At 37.6% G+C, this 16,959-nt stretch overlaps 2 protein-coding genes across 3 annotated transcripts; both read right to left on the bottom strand.

Moving 5' to 3' along the window:
- Positions 1–2,806: 2,806 nt before the first annotated feature.
- LOC141660000 (secreted RxLR effector protein 161-like) lies at positions 2,807–3,571 on the bottom strand. Its single transcript, XM_074466955.1, has one exon. The coding sequence runs from the start codon at positions 3,569–3,571 to the stop codon at positions 2,807–2,809; it is 765 nt and encodes a 254-aa protein (XP_074323056.1).
- Positions 3,572–12,286: 8,715 nt separating this feature from the next.
- Positions 12,287–15,626, bottom strand: LOC141661349 (uncharacterized). Of its 2 annotated transcripts, XM_074468337.1 has the most exons (5): positions 15,479–15,626; positions 13,589–13,647; positions 13,329–13,464; positions 12,644–13,223; positions 12,287–12,564 (listed from the first exon to the last, which is right to left on the bottom strand). In XM_074468337.1, exons 4-5 carry the CDS (start codon positions 13,163–13,165, stop codon positions 12,535–12,537), a joined length of 552 nt encoding a protein of 183 aa, XP_074324438.1. In that variant the 5' UTR covers positions 13,166–13,223; positions 13,329–13,464; positions 13,589–13,647; positions 15,479–15,626; the 3' UTR covers positions 12,287–12,534. The 2 variants fall into 2 exon arrangements, with proteins under 2 accessions (XP_074324438.1, XP_074324439.1); XM_074468338.1 differs by having other exon boundaries at positions 12,644–13,464; positions 13,589–13,644; positions 15,479–15,608.
- Positions 15,627–16,959: the final 1,333 nt, after the last annotated feature.

Genomic DNA, 16,959 nt, shown 5'->3' with positions numbered 1-16,959 from the left:
TGAAAGTCCCAGGTCAATATCTCGTCCAAGTTCACATGTTCTGAATCCAGAAAACTATGATGATAGTATCAGCCCAAGGAAGACCAGATTGATTGCAGATGTGTACAATGACACTGAAGAAGTGGCTTTGGAGGAGGAGTTGTATATGATGGGGATTGAGGAACCAGCAAATTACAAGGAGGCGACAAAGGATAAAAATTGGAAACGAGCAATGGAGGGTGAAATTGAGTCCATAGAGAAAAATGGCACGTGGAGGCTTACTGAATTGCCACCAGGACAAAAGATGATAGGACTAAAGTGGATCTTTAAACTCAAAATAGATGCAGCTACGAAGATAGTAAAATATAAGGCGCGACTTGTCGCAAAAGGCTATGTCCAGGAGCACGGAATAGACTATGATGAAGTTTATGCCCCCGTCACTCGCCTTAAAACCGTTCGCTTGTTGCTAGCACTATCAGCAAAAAATAATTCGCAAGTGCATCACTTAGACGTCAAAACCGCTTTTCTTAATGGAGAAATAATAAAGGATGTATTCGTTGCTCAAGCTGAAGTGTTTGAAAACAGGGTCAAGAAGGTTTGGTGTATAAACTCACAAAGGCTTTGTATGGATTGCGTCAAGCTCCTCGAGCTTGGTATGCAAAATTAAATTAGTGTCTAGAAAGCTTGGGTTTTGAACGATGCCCATACGAAAATGCAGTCTACACGAGAGGAACAGGGAGTAACAGTCTGATAATCGTTGTTTACGTGGACGACATCTTGGTAAATGGGGCTGATGTTGCAAACATTGAAGAGTTTAAATGTCAAATGGGGCAGAAATTTGAGATGTCAGACTTAGGAAGGCTCAGTTACTACTTGGGGATTGAAGTGGAGCAAGGAGATGGGTTCATCGAATTAAAACAGTCAAGTTATACCAAAAAGATTGTTGAAAAGGCAGGAATGAAGGATTGCAATCCCACGAAATATCCAATGGATCCGAAGGATCAAATATCAAGGGATGAAGGTGGAACAGCTGTTGATGCTACTATGTATAAGAGTATGGTTGGAGGACTTCGTTACCTAGTCAATACTCGTCCTGACATTGCTTACACGGTTGGGGTGGTAAGTCGTTATATGGAACGACCTACGACTGTGCATTTAAACGCTGTGAAAAGAATCTTATGCTACGTAAAGGGCACGTTGCAGTTTGGTCTGGTATACACTAAGAACAGTGGGAACAATATCATCACTGGATATTCTGATAGCGACATGGGTGGTTCGTTGGATGATAGAAAGAGTACCGCAGGTATGGCCTATTACTTAAATAATAGTCTGATTTCGTGGGTGTCTCAAAAGTAAAGATGCGTAGCGCTCTCATCTTGTGAAGCGGAGTTCATGGTGGCCACTGCTGCAGCCTGCCAAGGTATATGGCTGAAGAATGTCCTAAGTCGAATAACAACTGAATATAGTGGCCCAGTCATCTTACACATTGATAATAAGTCAGCTATCGATTTGGCCAAGAACCCAGTGTTTAATGGAAGGAGCAAACATATAGATATACACTACCATTTTATCTGAGAATGTGTGGAGCGTGGTGACATCATTGTCAAACATGTTAGCAGTGATCGACAGCGTGCAGATTGTTTAACCAAGGCTCTGATGATTGCAAAGTTTGAAAGAATGCGTAGCCTCCTGGGTGTTAAAGAGTTGAACAGATAGATTTAAGATTAAGGGGGGAATTATTGGATAATCTCAAATAGTTAATTTATTCTTTGTTCTGTATTATCTGTTTTGTAGTAGTCGTTGCTGAGACTTAGTCTTGCTGCAAGTCTGGAGATTTTCTAGGTATTATCAAATAAGGAAGTGGTAGAATGAGTTTAGGAAAGTAGTTGCCTATTCTCATATATATATTTTGTACTGCTGCATTAATAAAACAAACATCAAGTTCTTGATATTCTGGTGTTACTTTGTTGTTCTCAGTTTATATCATAAATCGTATATACAATATATTTCATGTAGTTATTGATGTGTTCATGTAATCATCTGTATCGTGTAGCAGGGTAGAACACTGAAAGTTTATTAGATCTTGGCGATTCTTGTTACAGTAGGTAAAAAATACTTGAGTTTGCTTCGGACATATTGTATATATCATCTTCAATCACCCATTGAGAGGTGAAATACACTGTGGTAATGTGGTTATATAAATTTTGGAAGTCAATCTCAGAGACTGGCACTTGTCACTTATGAGTCAAACTGAAAGACTGGCACCGAACCATAAAATGAGGGTTTTTAAGATTTCTAATATTAATTTGTTGACTACAACCTAGTTACGTAGAGTAATCATCTATTCTAGGATAGGAATATTAAGTATGATTTCGGAGTCGACAGCTCTTGCTGTTTACGGTTTATTTAAAGCAGCAATTGAGGTAGAGCTGTTTTTTCTCACAAACTTTACACTAATGCTTCTGCTTCTGTAATATATTGTGATATCAGTAATACAGTGTCCTTTATTGTCTATAATTTAGAACTCGATATTGCAGAACTGGTGTATAGCAATCAAGGCAAGCAATGCTGTCTAAACGACTTTCTTATTATGTCAACTGAGAACAAGTTACAAATTAAAAGGAAAGTTACAGTCTATGCTAGAAAATAGGCAACGTTCCCATGATAAGAAAACAAAAACTCCTACAAACTCTCTGCTAACAGACTTATTCAAAACAAACACTACAGACGTGCTAATCACCTCAACTGAATCAAATAAAACAAATAATAACATATCATTATTATTATTATTATGTCTGAAACTATACCAACATTCTCCCCCGTAGTTTCAGACATGATTTCCCAGAGCCTTGATACCTAGCAAATTTCTCAGTCTCTCGAACCGTACTGCAAATAACGCTTTAGTCAGCATATCTGCCTTCTGATTTTCACTGCTAACGTGCTTGACAATCACTTCTCCTCGTCCAATGCATTCTCGAATAAAGTGATATCTAACATCGATATGTTTGCTCCTCCCGTGAAATACAGAGTTCTTGGCCAAGTCTATGGCCGATTTATTATCAATGTAGATCAGAACAGGAGGCACTTGCTCACCAGTTAATTCCTTTAGTACATTTCTCAACCAAATTACCTGACACGCAGCAGCTGTAGCTGCCATAAACTCGGCTTCGCACGACGATAAGGCAACACAATGTTGCTTCTGAGAAACCCAGGTGACCAGACATTCGTTCAAGTATAACACCATACCCCCAGTTGACTTCCTATCCTCGATTTGGCCTGCAAGATCACTGTCCGAGTAACCTGTCAACACATTATTACCTGCATCCTTCGTATACATTAAACCATACTCCAGAGTTCCCTTAATATATCTCAGAATTCGTTTTGCTGCGTTTAGATGCAGAACAATTGGTTTTTCCATATAACGGCTCACTATGCCCACAACAAACGCTATATCGGGTCTGGTAAGCACCAAATACCGCAATCCTCCTACCACGCTCTTGAACTCAGTTGCATCTACAGCCTTCCCACCTTCATCCTTCGTGAATTGTTCCTTTGGATCCATTGGAAACTTACATGGATTGCACTGTGACATTCCAGCTTATTCAATCACCTTCCTTGCATATCCTGTTTGTTTTAATTCTATGAACCCTTCGCCCTGCTTTACTTCTATCCCCAAATAGTAACTCAACTTCCCCATATCACTCATCTAAAAAACATTACTCATCTGCAATTTAAAATCTTTAATAAGTGACAGATTGGTACCTGTAATGAGCAAGTCGTCCACGTACACTCTGACAATCGCTGACTTTGTTCCTTCCGCTTGACATAGACGGCATGTTCATAGGGGCACTTCACAAAGTCAAGGTCTTCAAGTGTTTTGTTAAGCTTCGAATACCAAGCTCGAGGAGCTTGTCTAAGCCCGTATAAAGCTTTGAGTAACCTGTACACTCGCTTTTCCTGCCCTTTCTTCACAAAACCATCCGGTTGAGTCACATATACCTCTTCATTAAGGTCCCCATTCAAGAAGGCCGTCTTCACATCAAGATGGTGCACTTCCCATGAATTTTTTGCTGCCAATGCTAACAGTAAACGAACAGTTTCAAGGCGCGTGACAGGTGCAAACAATTCGTCATAATCAACTCCTTTTTCTTGTACGTACCCCTTTGCGACCAAGCGAGCTTTATGCTTTATTATGTTTCCATTTGCATCTTTCTTTAATTTGAACACCCACTTTAGCCCAATTTCTTTCTTTCCTGATGGCAAATCTGTGAGCTCCCAGGTTCCGTTTTTCTCGATTGAATCCATTTCTGTCTGCTAGCCACTCTCCACGCTTTGTCCTTCACAGCATGAGCGAACGAACTCGGTTCATCTACTCCCATGAGAAAGAGTTCATCCTTAATTTCTGTTTCTTCAGTCTCCTAGTATATATCCTCCAGCCGTCTGAATTTTTTCGGGGTAGTACTGTCATCATATGCATTTCTATCTATGCCCGAGTCTGAGTGTTGTGGCTCAGGAGTGTGTACTTCAGTATCAGTGGTGGCATTCTGCTCTTGACTGAGATTCTCACCTTCGACGACCTCAACAGTGGGCACATTAGGTACATCGAAGAAGTATGCATTGTTAGCTCCTGATTCCTCTTGTTCTTCCCATTCCCAGGCCTTGTGTTCTTCGAAAATAACATCACGGCTCACATACAATTTATTCTCTCGAGGATTAAATAGACGATAGGCTTTAGTCCCGGGTTCTTTACCAAGATTGATTACTTTCAAGCTTCTGTCATCAAGCTTCTTCAGTCTGTCACCAGGCACCTTCATATGAACGATGCAGCCAAAAATACGGATGTGTCCAATGTCAGGTTTGAACCCCGTCCATGCCTCATAAGGAGTCATCTTAGACAGAGCTCTCGTTGGCAGCCTATTGAGGACATAAACAGCATGTCTAATTGCCTCGGCCCACAACGTGGATGGCATCTTCATTTGTTTCAAGTAACTTCTGCCCATTTCGACCACCGTTCAATTCCTCCTTTCAACAATACCGTTTTGTTGAGGAGTATACGGTGCTGTAAAATGCCTAGCAATTCCTTTGTAACACCCCCAGATCCGGGGTCGGGGATCCGGGTCGTCACGGTCTTTCTTTCCACAATATCACTTCACTTAATTAATAATAAATAACCTTATGCTATGACCCCACACTAACACACACCACAACCCGTTATAGTCTCAGAGATGAAACTTAAATAAGTACAAGTCTTTGAATCCACAATTTAAAAGTTATTACAACCCAAAATGATTACTTGATAAATTTACAGTTAATTGCCATTATCTGCCACAAGTTATAATTATACATAATTGATTCTCAAAAGTAGATGGTCTGATCTACAATAGATCTACCTCTGCAGCTATAACAGCCACAACATCAACGGGAAGACGCGGGACGCTTCCCACGCGCTTGCGCTGGGTCTGCTGGAGTCTGGCCATCTTTCCTAACTGTTGTTGTGTGATGAAAGAAGAAAGTAAGGGTGAGCAGCAAGCCCACCAAAATAATATGTATAATGATTTACAATATATGAGCCTACTCATAATACTCATGAAAGTCTTGGTCAAAAGAAATGAACCAAGTTTGATATCTTAATGCGATGAAGTCGCAAAATATTCAGTATATATACATATATACTTTTCAAAATATTGGAAGTCCTCTTCCATGCATAATATACACAAAGTCCCAGTGTATAACTGTATATAAAAAAAATATCGTTGTAAGGTGATCTCATATATCTAACCTTGTCTCAACGTTTTTCTGAAAATCTTTGTCATTCATAAGACAATTATTAATTAGATATAAGTTTAAAAGATGAGGTTACCAAATACCCCAATATACTTATATCTTTTCCAATACTACTTGAACTACCACCGTTCAAGTTATAACCAGTTTCAAAAGTTCATCACATAGATGAGACTACAAGACAAGATTTGAATAGATTCAATCTTTGAAATATTATTGAATGAAATAAAGTTACGAGATACTTTATTTAGTCCCGATATGTATATATCCACATATATATATCTCTTAAACATTTCCTGGAACCCTTGTTATGTAAAGTATGAACAGAGTTTGAAACATCCAATGAATTTTGGAAAGGAAAAGAATTTTGGCATAAACCAGATATCTTGCTGATCAGGCAAAGATACCAATAAGTAACCTTTTCTACTAGTAGATGGATGAATCCCCCACCGGTCATCACCCTGGCCTCATAAGGACCTTGTGCTGGACCGCCACCCGGCCTCTTACGCGTTGATGGACTGCCACCCAGCCACTTACACAATAATAGACCGTACCCCGGCCTGTCGCTTATGCCGACTCAATTAGATGGGCTTACTTCCCGAATATTGGGCAAGTAATCAATTCATTTACCAAAACTGCAACCTCGTTGCGAATATAAAATACACCACAGAGCCGGATTCCCCAGGTTTTGAGCGAGTATTTAAATCCCCTTAAAAAAAGGAAGATCTTAAATATAAAAATGAGTTTTGGGATCCGCTCTGACTTTAAAAATCATTTTGAAGACTCGAAAACACTTTATAGAGTGTTTGGAGTAAAGCTGATTTAATGAAGTAAATCAGTCCCCAGAATATTTAGAAAATGACTGAATATTATTATTTAAATAATATTCCCATAAAGAATAATCTTTATAAAAATAATTGAAGTAGAAGTATTAAAACTTATACTTGAAACGAGTATTAAATAACCAAAGATATACTTATATGAAAGTATTATCTTTATTTGAATAATCGAAAATAAGTTTGATTATTGACATCTTATTCTTTAATAAAATAAAGAATATACCTCAGCAAATAATCGGAGTCATTGATCCTCAAATGAATATTCAAATAATATTCATTAAATAATATAAACTGAGTCATAAGCCTTCGAATGAATATTCAAATAATATTCAATAAATAATATAAAAGAGTCATAAGCCCTCGAATGAATATTCAAATAATATTCAATAAATAATATAAAAGAGTCATAAGCCCTCGAATAATATTCGAAATAATATTCAATAATAAAATAAAGTTAAAGTTATCGAATAAACCTTATTCGATTAATAGTTTGGAAAACTATAACCATATATATATAAATATATATATATATATATATATATATATCCATATCCATATATACAAAATCTACTCGGGATCCTCGACTCCCGGTTTTAGAAAATATTTTCACCTTTGGGTCCCTATACTAAGGGTATATGCAAGTTACCGCTATTCTCTAGCATAGGTATTATCAACTGAACCAACAGGTATATATTTCAAGAATATGAAACAGGCATGCATATATACCATATCACATGCTACAATATATCGCAAGAATTTGCTAAATAACCAATATGCATTTATCGCAAGATCATGCATATACAAATGTATACATCACAACAACAGTATAACGGATAGAATACTTGCCTGAGCAACTTGGGGTGATAAAAGGCTCGGGACGAGTCTGGTAACCTATAAACAACAAGTAAGTTGGAATTAAACCAAAATCACTTGTAAATCTATACTTTAACTAACTTAGACTCTAACGCTTGTTTTGCGCTCACTGATTCGCTTAAGTCACTCGGGTACCCTCGACTCCACCATTTTTAATAATTTAACCTTTACGAGTTTTAAAGCGATTCCTTCGCGAGTGTCTTACCAACTGCCTAACACACTTACCATAAATGTTTCATACATTAATTAACCCTTTTTGGTCTTTAACCTATGTTTCAAAGTAAGGCGAGGGGAAAAGTTTCGTTCGCGAAACGCCGTTACTTGAAACGATCGTTTCTCCTAAACCGTGCATCGGAATCGAACGAACTACATATCAAAACGAAGCTCGTAACATGAGCTATCTAAACATGGAAGTGGTCATAAACTAGCAGGGGGTTCTCGGGTCCTAATGCTATGCACAAAAACAGTCCAAAGAAAATCGGACGTTACGACGGCTATGTTTACGCGATTACCCAATTTTAAACAACTCCAAATCATCTCACAATCAACCCACAATCACAACCCGATTCAACCTCAAATCCAACATACAACCAACATCCATCCTTATCACATCATAACAATCCCAACCAATTCAATTTAATCATTCATACTTATGCCTAAACTTAACTTTAATCATACTTAAGTTCTTTTAAATCAAAACCACAACATTTACCATTCCATTTCACTACCATTCCAAATCCCAAACTCTAAATCACAACAACAAGCTACAATATCATCCTACTAATCAAAATCATCTTATAATATATAGGAACCTAGGGTTTGGAGATGGTATACCTTCCTTGAAGTGGTGGGAGGAGCTAGGAAGCCTTAAGAAGCTTTGAGAAGTCTTAAGAATGCTTGGATCTTCAAGAAAAACAAGAAAAAGTTCAAGTTAAAAACTTGAAAACACTATTCATTGTCTTCTTCTTTGATTAAATGAAGAAGATTGAGAAGGAATTAATGTCTTAAACTCATGATATAGTCCTAACTAAGCATGAAGATGATTAGGGAATTAACTCACCAATTTAGGAAGCTTGGATCTTTGATTTTGAATTTCTCCTCCATTTGCAATAGTAAAAGCCGAGAGCAAGCTTGCTTGGATGAGAGAATGGTTTTTGTGTTTTGATGAAAATGATTTGCTTGGCTTGGTTGGCTTGTTTTTGTGTTTGATTTAGTAAATTACCTAGTTGCCCTTGATTTTGTGTGGTTAAAAAGTCACCACATCTCCTTCCTTTCTTGTCATGCCTATGTCATCCTCGTGATGTAATCCTCCCCTCCTTGTCCTCTTTCTATTGGTTGGATGACATCATTCCCACTAATCCATTTGATTAACTTCCTAATCGTTTGCCTAATGACCGCTGATCTGTTATACGGTTCGCTTAACTTTCGTTTTCGTTTATCGTTTGAGGGATCATACCCGGGATCTTATTACTTAGGTTCCCTTAACCTTTCTCAATATATTGTATTCCTTTTATGATCCTCTATTATAATCCTTTAATTTAAATCCTTTTTATCCTATTACCTTATACTCGATTCTTTCCGTATCTAGTGGATTTCCGGGAAAAATCAAAGTGTTCGGATTTGGATTCTGACGATCTTTACATACACTTATATACCACATAGAGTACTAATAATATCCCATAAGATCAATAACAGAACCCCTACATAGCGTGGCATGAAAAGTTTTCTCGTTCAGCAAAAACACTATTCATAAGGGTTTCAAAATTTCTCAAAAATTGGGGTTATTACATCCTTGTTCTTCGCAATAACATGAAAATTCCTTGGACATGAATTCCCCTCCTCTGTCAGTCCTGAAAGTCCCAATTTTCTCCTTTGTCTCCTTCTCAACCATAACTTTAAATTTTTTGAAGGCATCAAAAACATCGCTCTTATTCTTGAGCATGTACACCCACATAACACGAGTGTAATCATCTACCAATAAGAAGAAATATTGATTTTCAGCGAGATTTGTGGGTGTGATAGGGCCACGCAAGTCTCCATGAACTAGTTCTAAAGCATGACTTATTTTAAAACTTGACTGAGCAGGGAAAGATTTCATTACTTGTTTGGCCATTAAGCATCCGCTGCAAATTTTCTTTGGTTGTACTATAGCAGGCATCCCTCTCACCATTCCCTTCTTTGACATCAGCTCCATGGAATGAAAGTTGACGTGCCCAAGACGCGAGTGTCAGAGCCAAGAAGTTTCTTCAGACTTTGTAAGCATACAAACACCATCCCATGGCTCCAATGCGATCTTGTAAAGTTTGTTCTTCGACCTGGTTACCTTCATTAGCAGTTTTCTTTGATTGTCATAGACTCGAAGTAAGTCACCACTTATCACAATTTCGTTGCCCCTCTCAGACAATTGGCCAAGGCTGATAATGTTGTTTTGCAACGTTGGGAGATAATACACGTCCTCAAGTGTTCTTTCTTCTCCGTTCTTGCACCTGAGTTTTATGGACCCCTTTCCCTCGATTCCTATGGATGAGCCATCTCCAAATCTCACACTTCCATCAACGTTTTTGTTCAAAGTGCTGAATTTAGTTTCATCACCCGTCATATGGTTGCTCGCACCGTTGTCTAAGTACCAGACGTTTGACTCCCCCGCTTTTCCATAACCTTTGGACAGAAGCTTTGTAATTGCTTCTCCTTCGTTCAACAGAACCAGATCCTCCTCCCTTTGTTCAAGCTTTGCTAATAAAAGGGCTGGCTCATCATCTTCGATGGCTGCAATGTTCGCCTCTGGTTTCATCTCCCTTCCTCGACGAGGCTTTCTGCATTCAGCTGCGTAATGTCCCATTATGCCACAATTGAAACACCTTACTTGGCTTTTGTATCGACTTCCTCGACCCCTCTGTCCCAAAGATCCACCTGAGGGTCCTCGATTCGACCTCTTCAGCCACTCCTCTCGTGTGAGTAGCAGTTTTTCACCTTCACTGTCTTTCTTTCGCCATTCCTCCTCAATTAACATTAGTTGTGCATCACTGGTAGTGCCAGTTCCCCTCATCCTTTCTTCATGTGCTTTCAGTGCTCCAACTGCTTCTTCAATGGACATGGTTTCGAGGTCCTTAAATTGTTCTTACGTAGAAGCAATTTGGAGAAATTTGGGTGGGACGACACGCAACAGCTTCTTCACCACGTATGATTCAGCCACAGGTTCTCCCAATGCCCGTATGTTTGACACGATGCCATTGATTTTCATGTAGAAATCATCTATCTGATCAGCCTCCTTCATGGTTAAGGCCTCAAACTCAGCTTTCAATGTTTGCACCTTAGCCTGTTTAACCTTGTCAGCTCCTTGGCTCATGGTTTTGATCGCCTCCCAGGCGTCTTTGGCTGTTTTCTTCTCAACGATTGACAGTAGGTACTCCTCAGGGATACCTTGATAAATCATGGCCAACGCGATCTTATCTGTTTTGATTTCAACCACTGCCTTGGGGTCGCTTTTCTCCACAGCTTCCCACACTCCGTGCGCCTGCATATAGACGCTCATCTTCATTGACCCCGCCGTATAGTTCCCCTTTGTCAGAGTCGGGTAACTAAGGCCAATTGACCCTTTGAGCTTGTTCTCCATTCCGTTTCCAGTCTTTGACATTCTCTCTAGCACTTGCCTAAACTCTGATACCACAATATTGTCTATAATTTAGAACTCGATATTGCAGAACTGGTGTATAGCAATCAAGGTAAGCAATGATGTCTAAACGACTTTCTTATTATGTCAACTGAGAACAAGTTACAAATTAAAAGGAAAGTTACAGTCTATGCTAGAAAATAGGCAACGTTCCCATGATAAGAAAACAAAAACTCCTACAAACTCTCTGCTAACAGACTTATTCAAAACAAACACTACAGACGTGCTAATCACCTCAACTGAATCAAATAAAATAAATAATAACATATCATTATTATTATTATGTCTGAAACTATACCAACATCCTTTACCCTTTAGCCGTGTAATGTGCAACTGTACAAGTTTCTCCTAATGTATGGGGTTCTTGTCTGGAAGCTTATTATTATTGCCGATTGAAATCCTTTACAATTAGATATATGGGTTGTATACTTCTTTCTATTATTCTGATTGCAACTTGACATGATTACCAAGATGTAACATAGAATTAGCTGCTGAGTGTTTCTTTACATAAGCTACCTACAACTACAACAAATCTTCGTATCTAACAAATGACGGAACTTCTTCATGGATTTATCCATTTTATTCAATCATTTTCTTCAGCTTATAACCAGGGATATATTCTGTTGACTTCATTTCAACTGGAAAAACCCAAAATTTTTGCACTGGTTTAAAATGGTGGAACTGCCTTGCATCAAAGAATTATTTATCCCTCTATTCAGAAAGTGATCCATGGATTATGCAGGAAGGCCTGTTTTGTAGAATTTCTACAATTATGTCAACTTTATGTTATGATGATCTTTCATAATACATGATAATAACTTATCATTTTAGAAAATTCTACACACAAATTACTCAGTGATGTTGCAGGTATCAGTTTGGCAATAAGTTGCAATGACAAAGTTGGTTCAGGGCGTCTTTCCGGTCCTTCACACTATATGTATCTATTGAAAACATACTACATGTGAAGAACTTTGAAAATCAAATAGAAGTTTCCTAATGTCGAGAGATTCTAATTAAATCACGAGGCAAAACAAAGGAATGAAGATATATGGCGAGTGATTGTGCTTAAAGTTCTGTGAAACGATTTAATCTGATGTTTGGACCACACATTTTTCAAATTTTCAAACATAAGATGGCAACTATATGTTCAAAGAATTTTAAACATAAGATAGCTCCAGTTTCATCAAACATCAAAAGATTTAAACACAAATCAGAGAATTCTAAGCATAATGCTACTGTATCATTAAAGGATTCTAAACATTAGACGACTAGTGCATTATCAAAAGATTCTAAACATAAGACTAGTGTATCATCGAAGAATTTTAAACAAAAGATGGCTATTCCTCATAAACTAAAAAACATTCCAAGTCCCTTCCAAAGTGAGTAGATCTTTCAACAAGTTCGTTGCTTCTTCGAAGTATCCTGAATGTAAATGAAAACAAAAAAGAATTATTTTAAGCATTTCTTTCTGACAACATATAGGACTTGAAGAAAAACAAACCTCAGATCCAGAAGGTTGTGTTGCATCATTGTAAAACATTTTAAGAGCAGCCACGTGAACAGCAATGTCATAGCCATCCACACTTCCAACCAACATCCCTGCTACCTTCCCCTCTAGATCAAATAAGGGACCCCCAGAGCAACCGGGCCCAGCATTAATTCCATTGCATTGGATAATGGGAACTGTCGGGACAAGAGATTTTTCAAATGAGAAACTTAATCTTTCATTCCTAGTAAAATACGCGCTATTCCACATATGTCCCATCACTCGATATTCTGGTGTTTGCTTGAAGGCCTTCGAGTCATAAGTGCCACATGTTTCATTATTTTTAGGAGGAATCACATCTTTCACACACGAGAAACATGCACGTCCAATCAGATAAGACCCTACAAATTCATAAATGTGCCCAATGTGCAACAAGGGTTGACCTTTCCAAATCGTACCATCAGAAACAAACTCTCCAATACTGCAATCAATTACCTCGTTAACCTTCAAAAGTGCTAGATCCCATCTTAGCTTCATACACTTTATGTCAGCAGTTTTAAATTCTTTTCATCCAGTTTACGAGCCTTAATTTTAACTGCAGTCAGACCATGTATGGTGTGTGCACAGGTTAGTACTAGACCATCATTACGCATGGAAAATCCAGTGGCAGAGATTTGTTTAAATTCTCCTTTAATTGTACCAATGATTTTGATGACCCATATAATAGGTTCTAAGCTTTTAGCCAGTTGAGTGTGTCGAATGTGCTCAGAATTATCCAACGCTAAGCTACCACTCAGTTGAGTATGTTGAATGTGCCCAGAATCATCCAGTGCATCCTATGATAAAAGAAATACAAATGAAAGTTATAAATCGATGCCAGCATGTTGAAAATCTTGATGCATAAATGCAACTGCTGGGTGATATAACTATAGTGGAGACTTAAAAGAAAGAAAGCAATACCATGAGTCAGTAGTGAACAAAGCAATGATATCCAGAGAGGAAAGCAGCCAATCTTGCTGCTGCCACCAAAAGATAGAACATATGAATCAATAAGTCCGAAAATGGGTTTAGGTTTTCTAGCATTAGTATGCTGTACAATTATGTTGAAATGGAGGGGTGTCTATAGCCTATAGGACAAGAACCTACATCACGTATACATACATATGAAACACGACAAACAGCTTCATTGTTTCAGGAATGAAAAGAGCCAAGTGTAGTTGACATATTAAAAGGACTTGATTACTAACTGGATTATATCATTCTATGTGATTTTCAATGTCATGTGGATGTTTTACCAATAATAAATACAGGTCCCATTATCAGTTTCATAATAATAAAGTTTGCAAATGAAAAAAAAAATAATTAACTAACCAGATAAGTATCGGAGCCGTAAACACAAGATATTTCAACCATAATCAAACTAGTGAGACTAAAACTCTATAATGGACAAGTCACAGACATGTGAATTTTAAAATCTTGGATGAATATAAGAAAAGATAAATGAAAACTTACCAGCTGGGAAAAGAGACGATGAAGAAAAAGAGACAGTAGGTGAAAATAAGGAAGATGCAAGTGAGGTCAGGGGAGAAGGAAATTAACAGAACAGCGGCAGAAGGGAGGGAAGCAGCAGCACAGCAGGGAGTAGAAAGAAAGAGCAGCCAAACGTTAAATATGAAACCAGTAGAAAGAAAGAGCGGCCAAACGTCAAATATGAAACCCTGGTTCTATTAAATCATTTATACAAAAAGGCCTAGAATTATAAGATGGTTTTGACAGTTGACACAAACTTCTGAGCTTATTGTGTAGTACTGTGCAATAATATGTTACCAACTAGGGGAGACAACGAAAATTTTTGGTCATGATTGAGGTTGGTGCTGATTACATTAAACATGTCAAAACTGTGTCCACCAAAATCGAAAATTAACGAGGGAACTAAATGACTGGAATTCATCAATCAGGATACAACAAACATGACAGATGGTTCAACCTAACCTGACCTCCTTTTCCATCTTTTAATGCATAGACCAGAGAATTTAGCAAATTATGCAATACAAACACATACAGCAAAAAAAAAACGATTTAGGCGAAGCCAAACACTTGAAATGTTGTTCAAATACTGCATCAAAGGGGCAAATGTAGAAGACAAAATAACCAAGTAATACCGATATGTAGAATTGATGAACTTGAAGGTTTCTGTAGGAGGTGTAAAGTGAGCCTAAATTAATAAATGTTGCATATTGGATTGTTATTATAAATGAGTTCACATACAAACAGAACTCCTGACAAATTTGAGGCAATTGCACCCTGTATGCCTTTTTTGCCAAGTATTTACCATGATTAAGTAACTTTCCATTTCATTTCGTTTCGTTTTAAAGTATCTTAATTTTATTTATTAAACCAGGTTCTGAGTACAGAAATGATTCAGTGCTGATGGTCACCCTGTATGCTTTGTAGTTTGTATAACACATAATTGAGCCGAATGAATTACAGCTTTAACTCCTGTTGATAAAACTTTCGAATAGCTGGATCTTGGCAGCAGAATTTTAGCATTTTACGGGCCGATCTCGAATAGGTCAGAGTCTTTTACATCTTTCTTGTTGTTTGCTTTAAAAAGTATTATTTAATTCCCCAATTTATAATAATAACCTAACAAACGCCTTATAACAAAATAAACAAGTAATAAATCAGAAAACGCCAATCGGATGTGCTAAACAACAATGCTAATTAAAATGGTGTTACAGGAGAAAACCTAAAGCAGTTTATACAAAAATAAAGACAACAGCAGGCAATATACAGCTAAAACAATGGTAACATAAACACCAAAACATAACAACGCACTCTCATTGTTACCTCGAAACGAGACAAGGAGCTGCTTGCTGGGTTCACTGAGAACGACAACTTTTTGAAAAGTGCGGCTTCAATTTTTACTAGGGCTTCTTCTTCTTTTTTTTCTATGGACCAGGGAGTAGTTTCTTTTTCCATTTTCCTTTTAGCTTTAAAGACTTAATTGCAGTTTGTATACCTGAAGTATAATTTTATTGCACGGACTTGTCTAAATTATATTTCTAGCCAGTTGCATGGCTAAATTATTTTATTTTTATATCGAAAGGGCTCCGTGTCCTCCCCATCTGTTTCACCGTGAAAATGTAACAGAGCCAGGGGTATTTCCGTCTTCATGTATTTGAATGGATATATCTCGTGTATATAAGAAGATGAGTGTACCAGATGCAGTGCAAAGCTTAACTGAAGATCGAAAATAAAAAATTCATGGCAAATATCTGTTTATGTGGAAGATGGGTGGTGGAAAGGACAGCGTGGACAGATGCCAACGCTGATAGAAGGTTTTTAGGGTGCGTTGAAGGTGAAAATGGTTGTGGATTTTTCAGGTGGGTTGATGCTCCATTTTGCAATCAGAGTAAATGGGTGATTGTAGGGTTGTTAAGGAGGCTTCGAAGGCTCGATGAAGAGAAGAAAGTTTCTGCAAATCATGAAGAAGAAGTGAAGTTTTGGAAGAAAGAAGCAAGGAAGTGGAAGTGTTTATTTTTTGGTATAGCTTTGGTCTTTGTTTATGGTTTATTCAGTAAGAAATGAATTGACAGTCGATGCTAAAGTCTACTTCCTTTTATGCACTTATGTAATGGATCGAAAGTAAGTTAAGCTTATGTACTTATGTAATGAGTTTGCAATGAATTATGTATGATGAAATGAAGATTAATAAAATATTGCGATAACATTAAAAAGATTTCAAAGTTTCCTTGCGATACCATTCAAAAGAGACTCAAAAGATGTCAAAGTTTCCAACCTGGTTTTCATACCAAGTGGTACAACATATCCTACTGTCTTAACAAAAGTAGATAATTAAGTCAAGATTTAACATAATACTGCTTATGTAAGGTTTAACTTAAGCTTTAACAAAAGTTTTAACACAACATGGCTAGATTTTCCAAGGTGCTTTCTTAGCACCATTTCCTTGTTTAGAAACAGCTTTGTTACTCCTCTTTGTTGCAGCCTCTAACTTCTTGAGAGTGTTGGAAGTTTTGTTTGGTGGAGTTTTTCCTCTTTGCTGCTGTGCTTTGGTCCTTTTGGAGCTTGGTTCCTGAAAATCAGAATCTTCAGCTGCATTGCTGGACTTTTGTTTTCCTGTTATTCTTCCTCTGGTTAGAGTGGTTGTTGGAGTTTGATTTTCAGCTGCACTGGCTGTTGGAGTTGCAGTGGTGCTTTTCTTCTGAAACATTAAAGTGGAGAAACATATAATGAAGTAGAACAAAACTATTTAAAACACAAAACTCAAATGTCTGTACCTTCTTTCCACAGGTCCTTGCATTATGACC

The sequence above is a fragment of the Apium graveolens genome, chromosome 5 (assembly GCF_009905375.1).
Source record: "Apium graveolens cultivar Ventura chromosome 5, ASM990537v1, whole genome shotgun sequence".
Classification (NCBI taxonomy): domain Eukaryota; kingdom Viridiplantae; phylum Streptophyta; class Magnoliopsida; order Apiales; family Apiaceae; genus Apium; species Apium graveolens.
The sequence above is the reverse complement of the archived record's forward strand: the minus strand, read 5'-3'. Positions and strand labels throughout refer to the sequence as shown.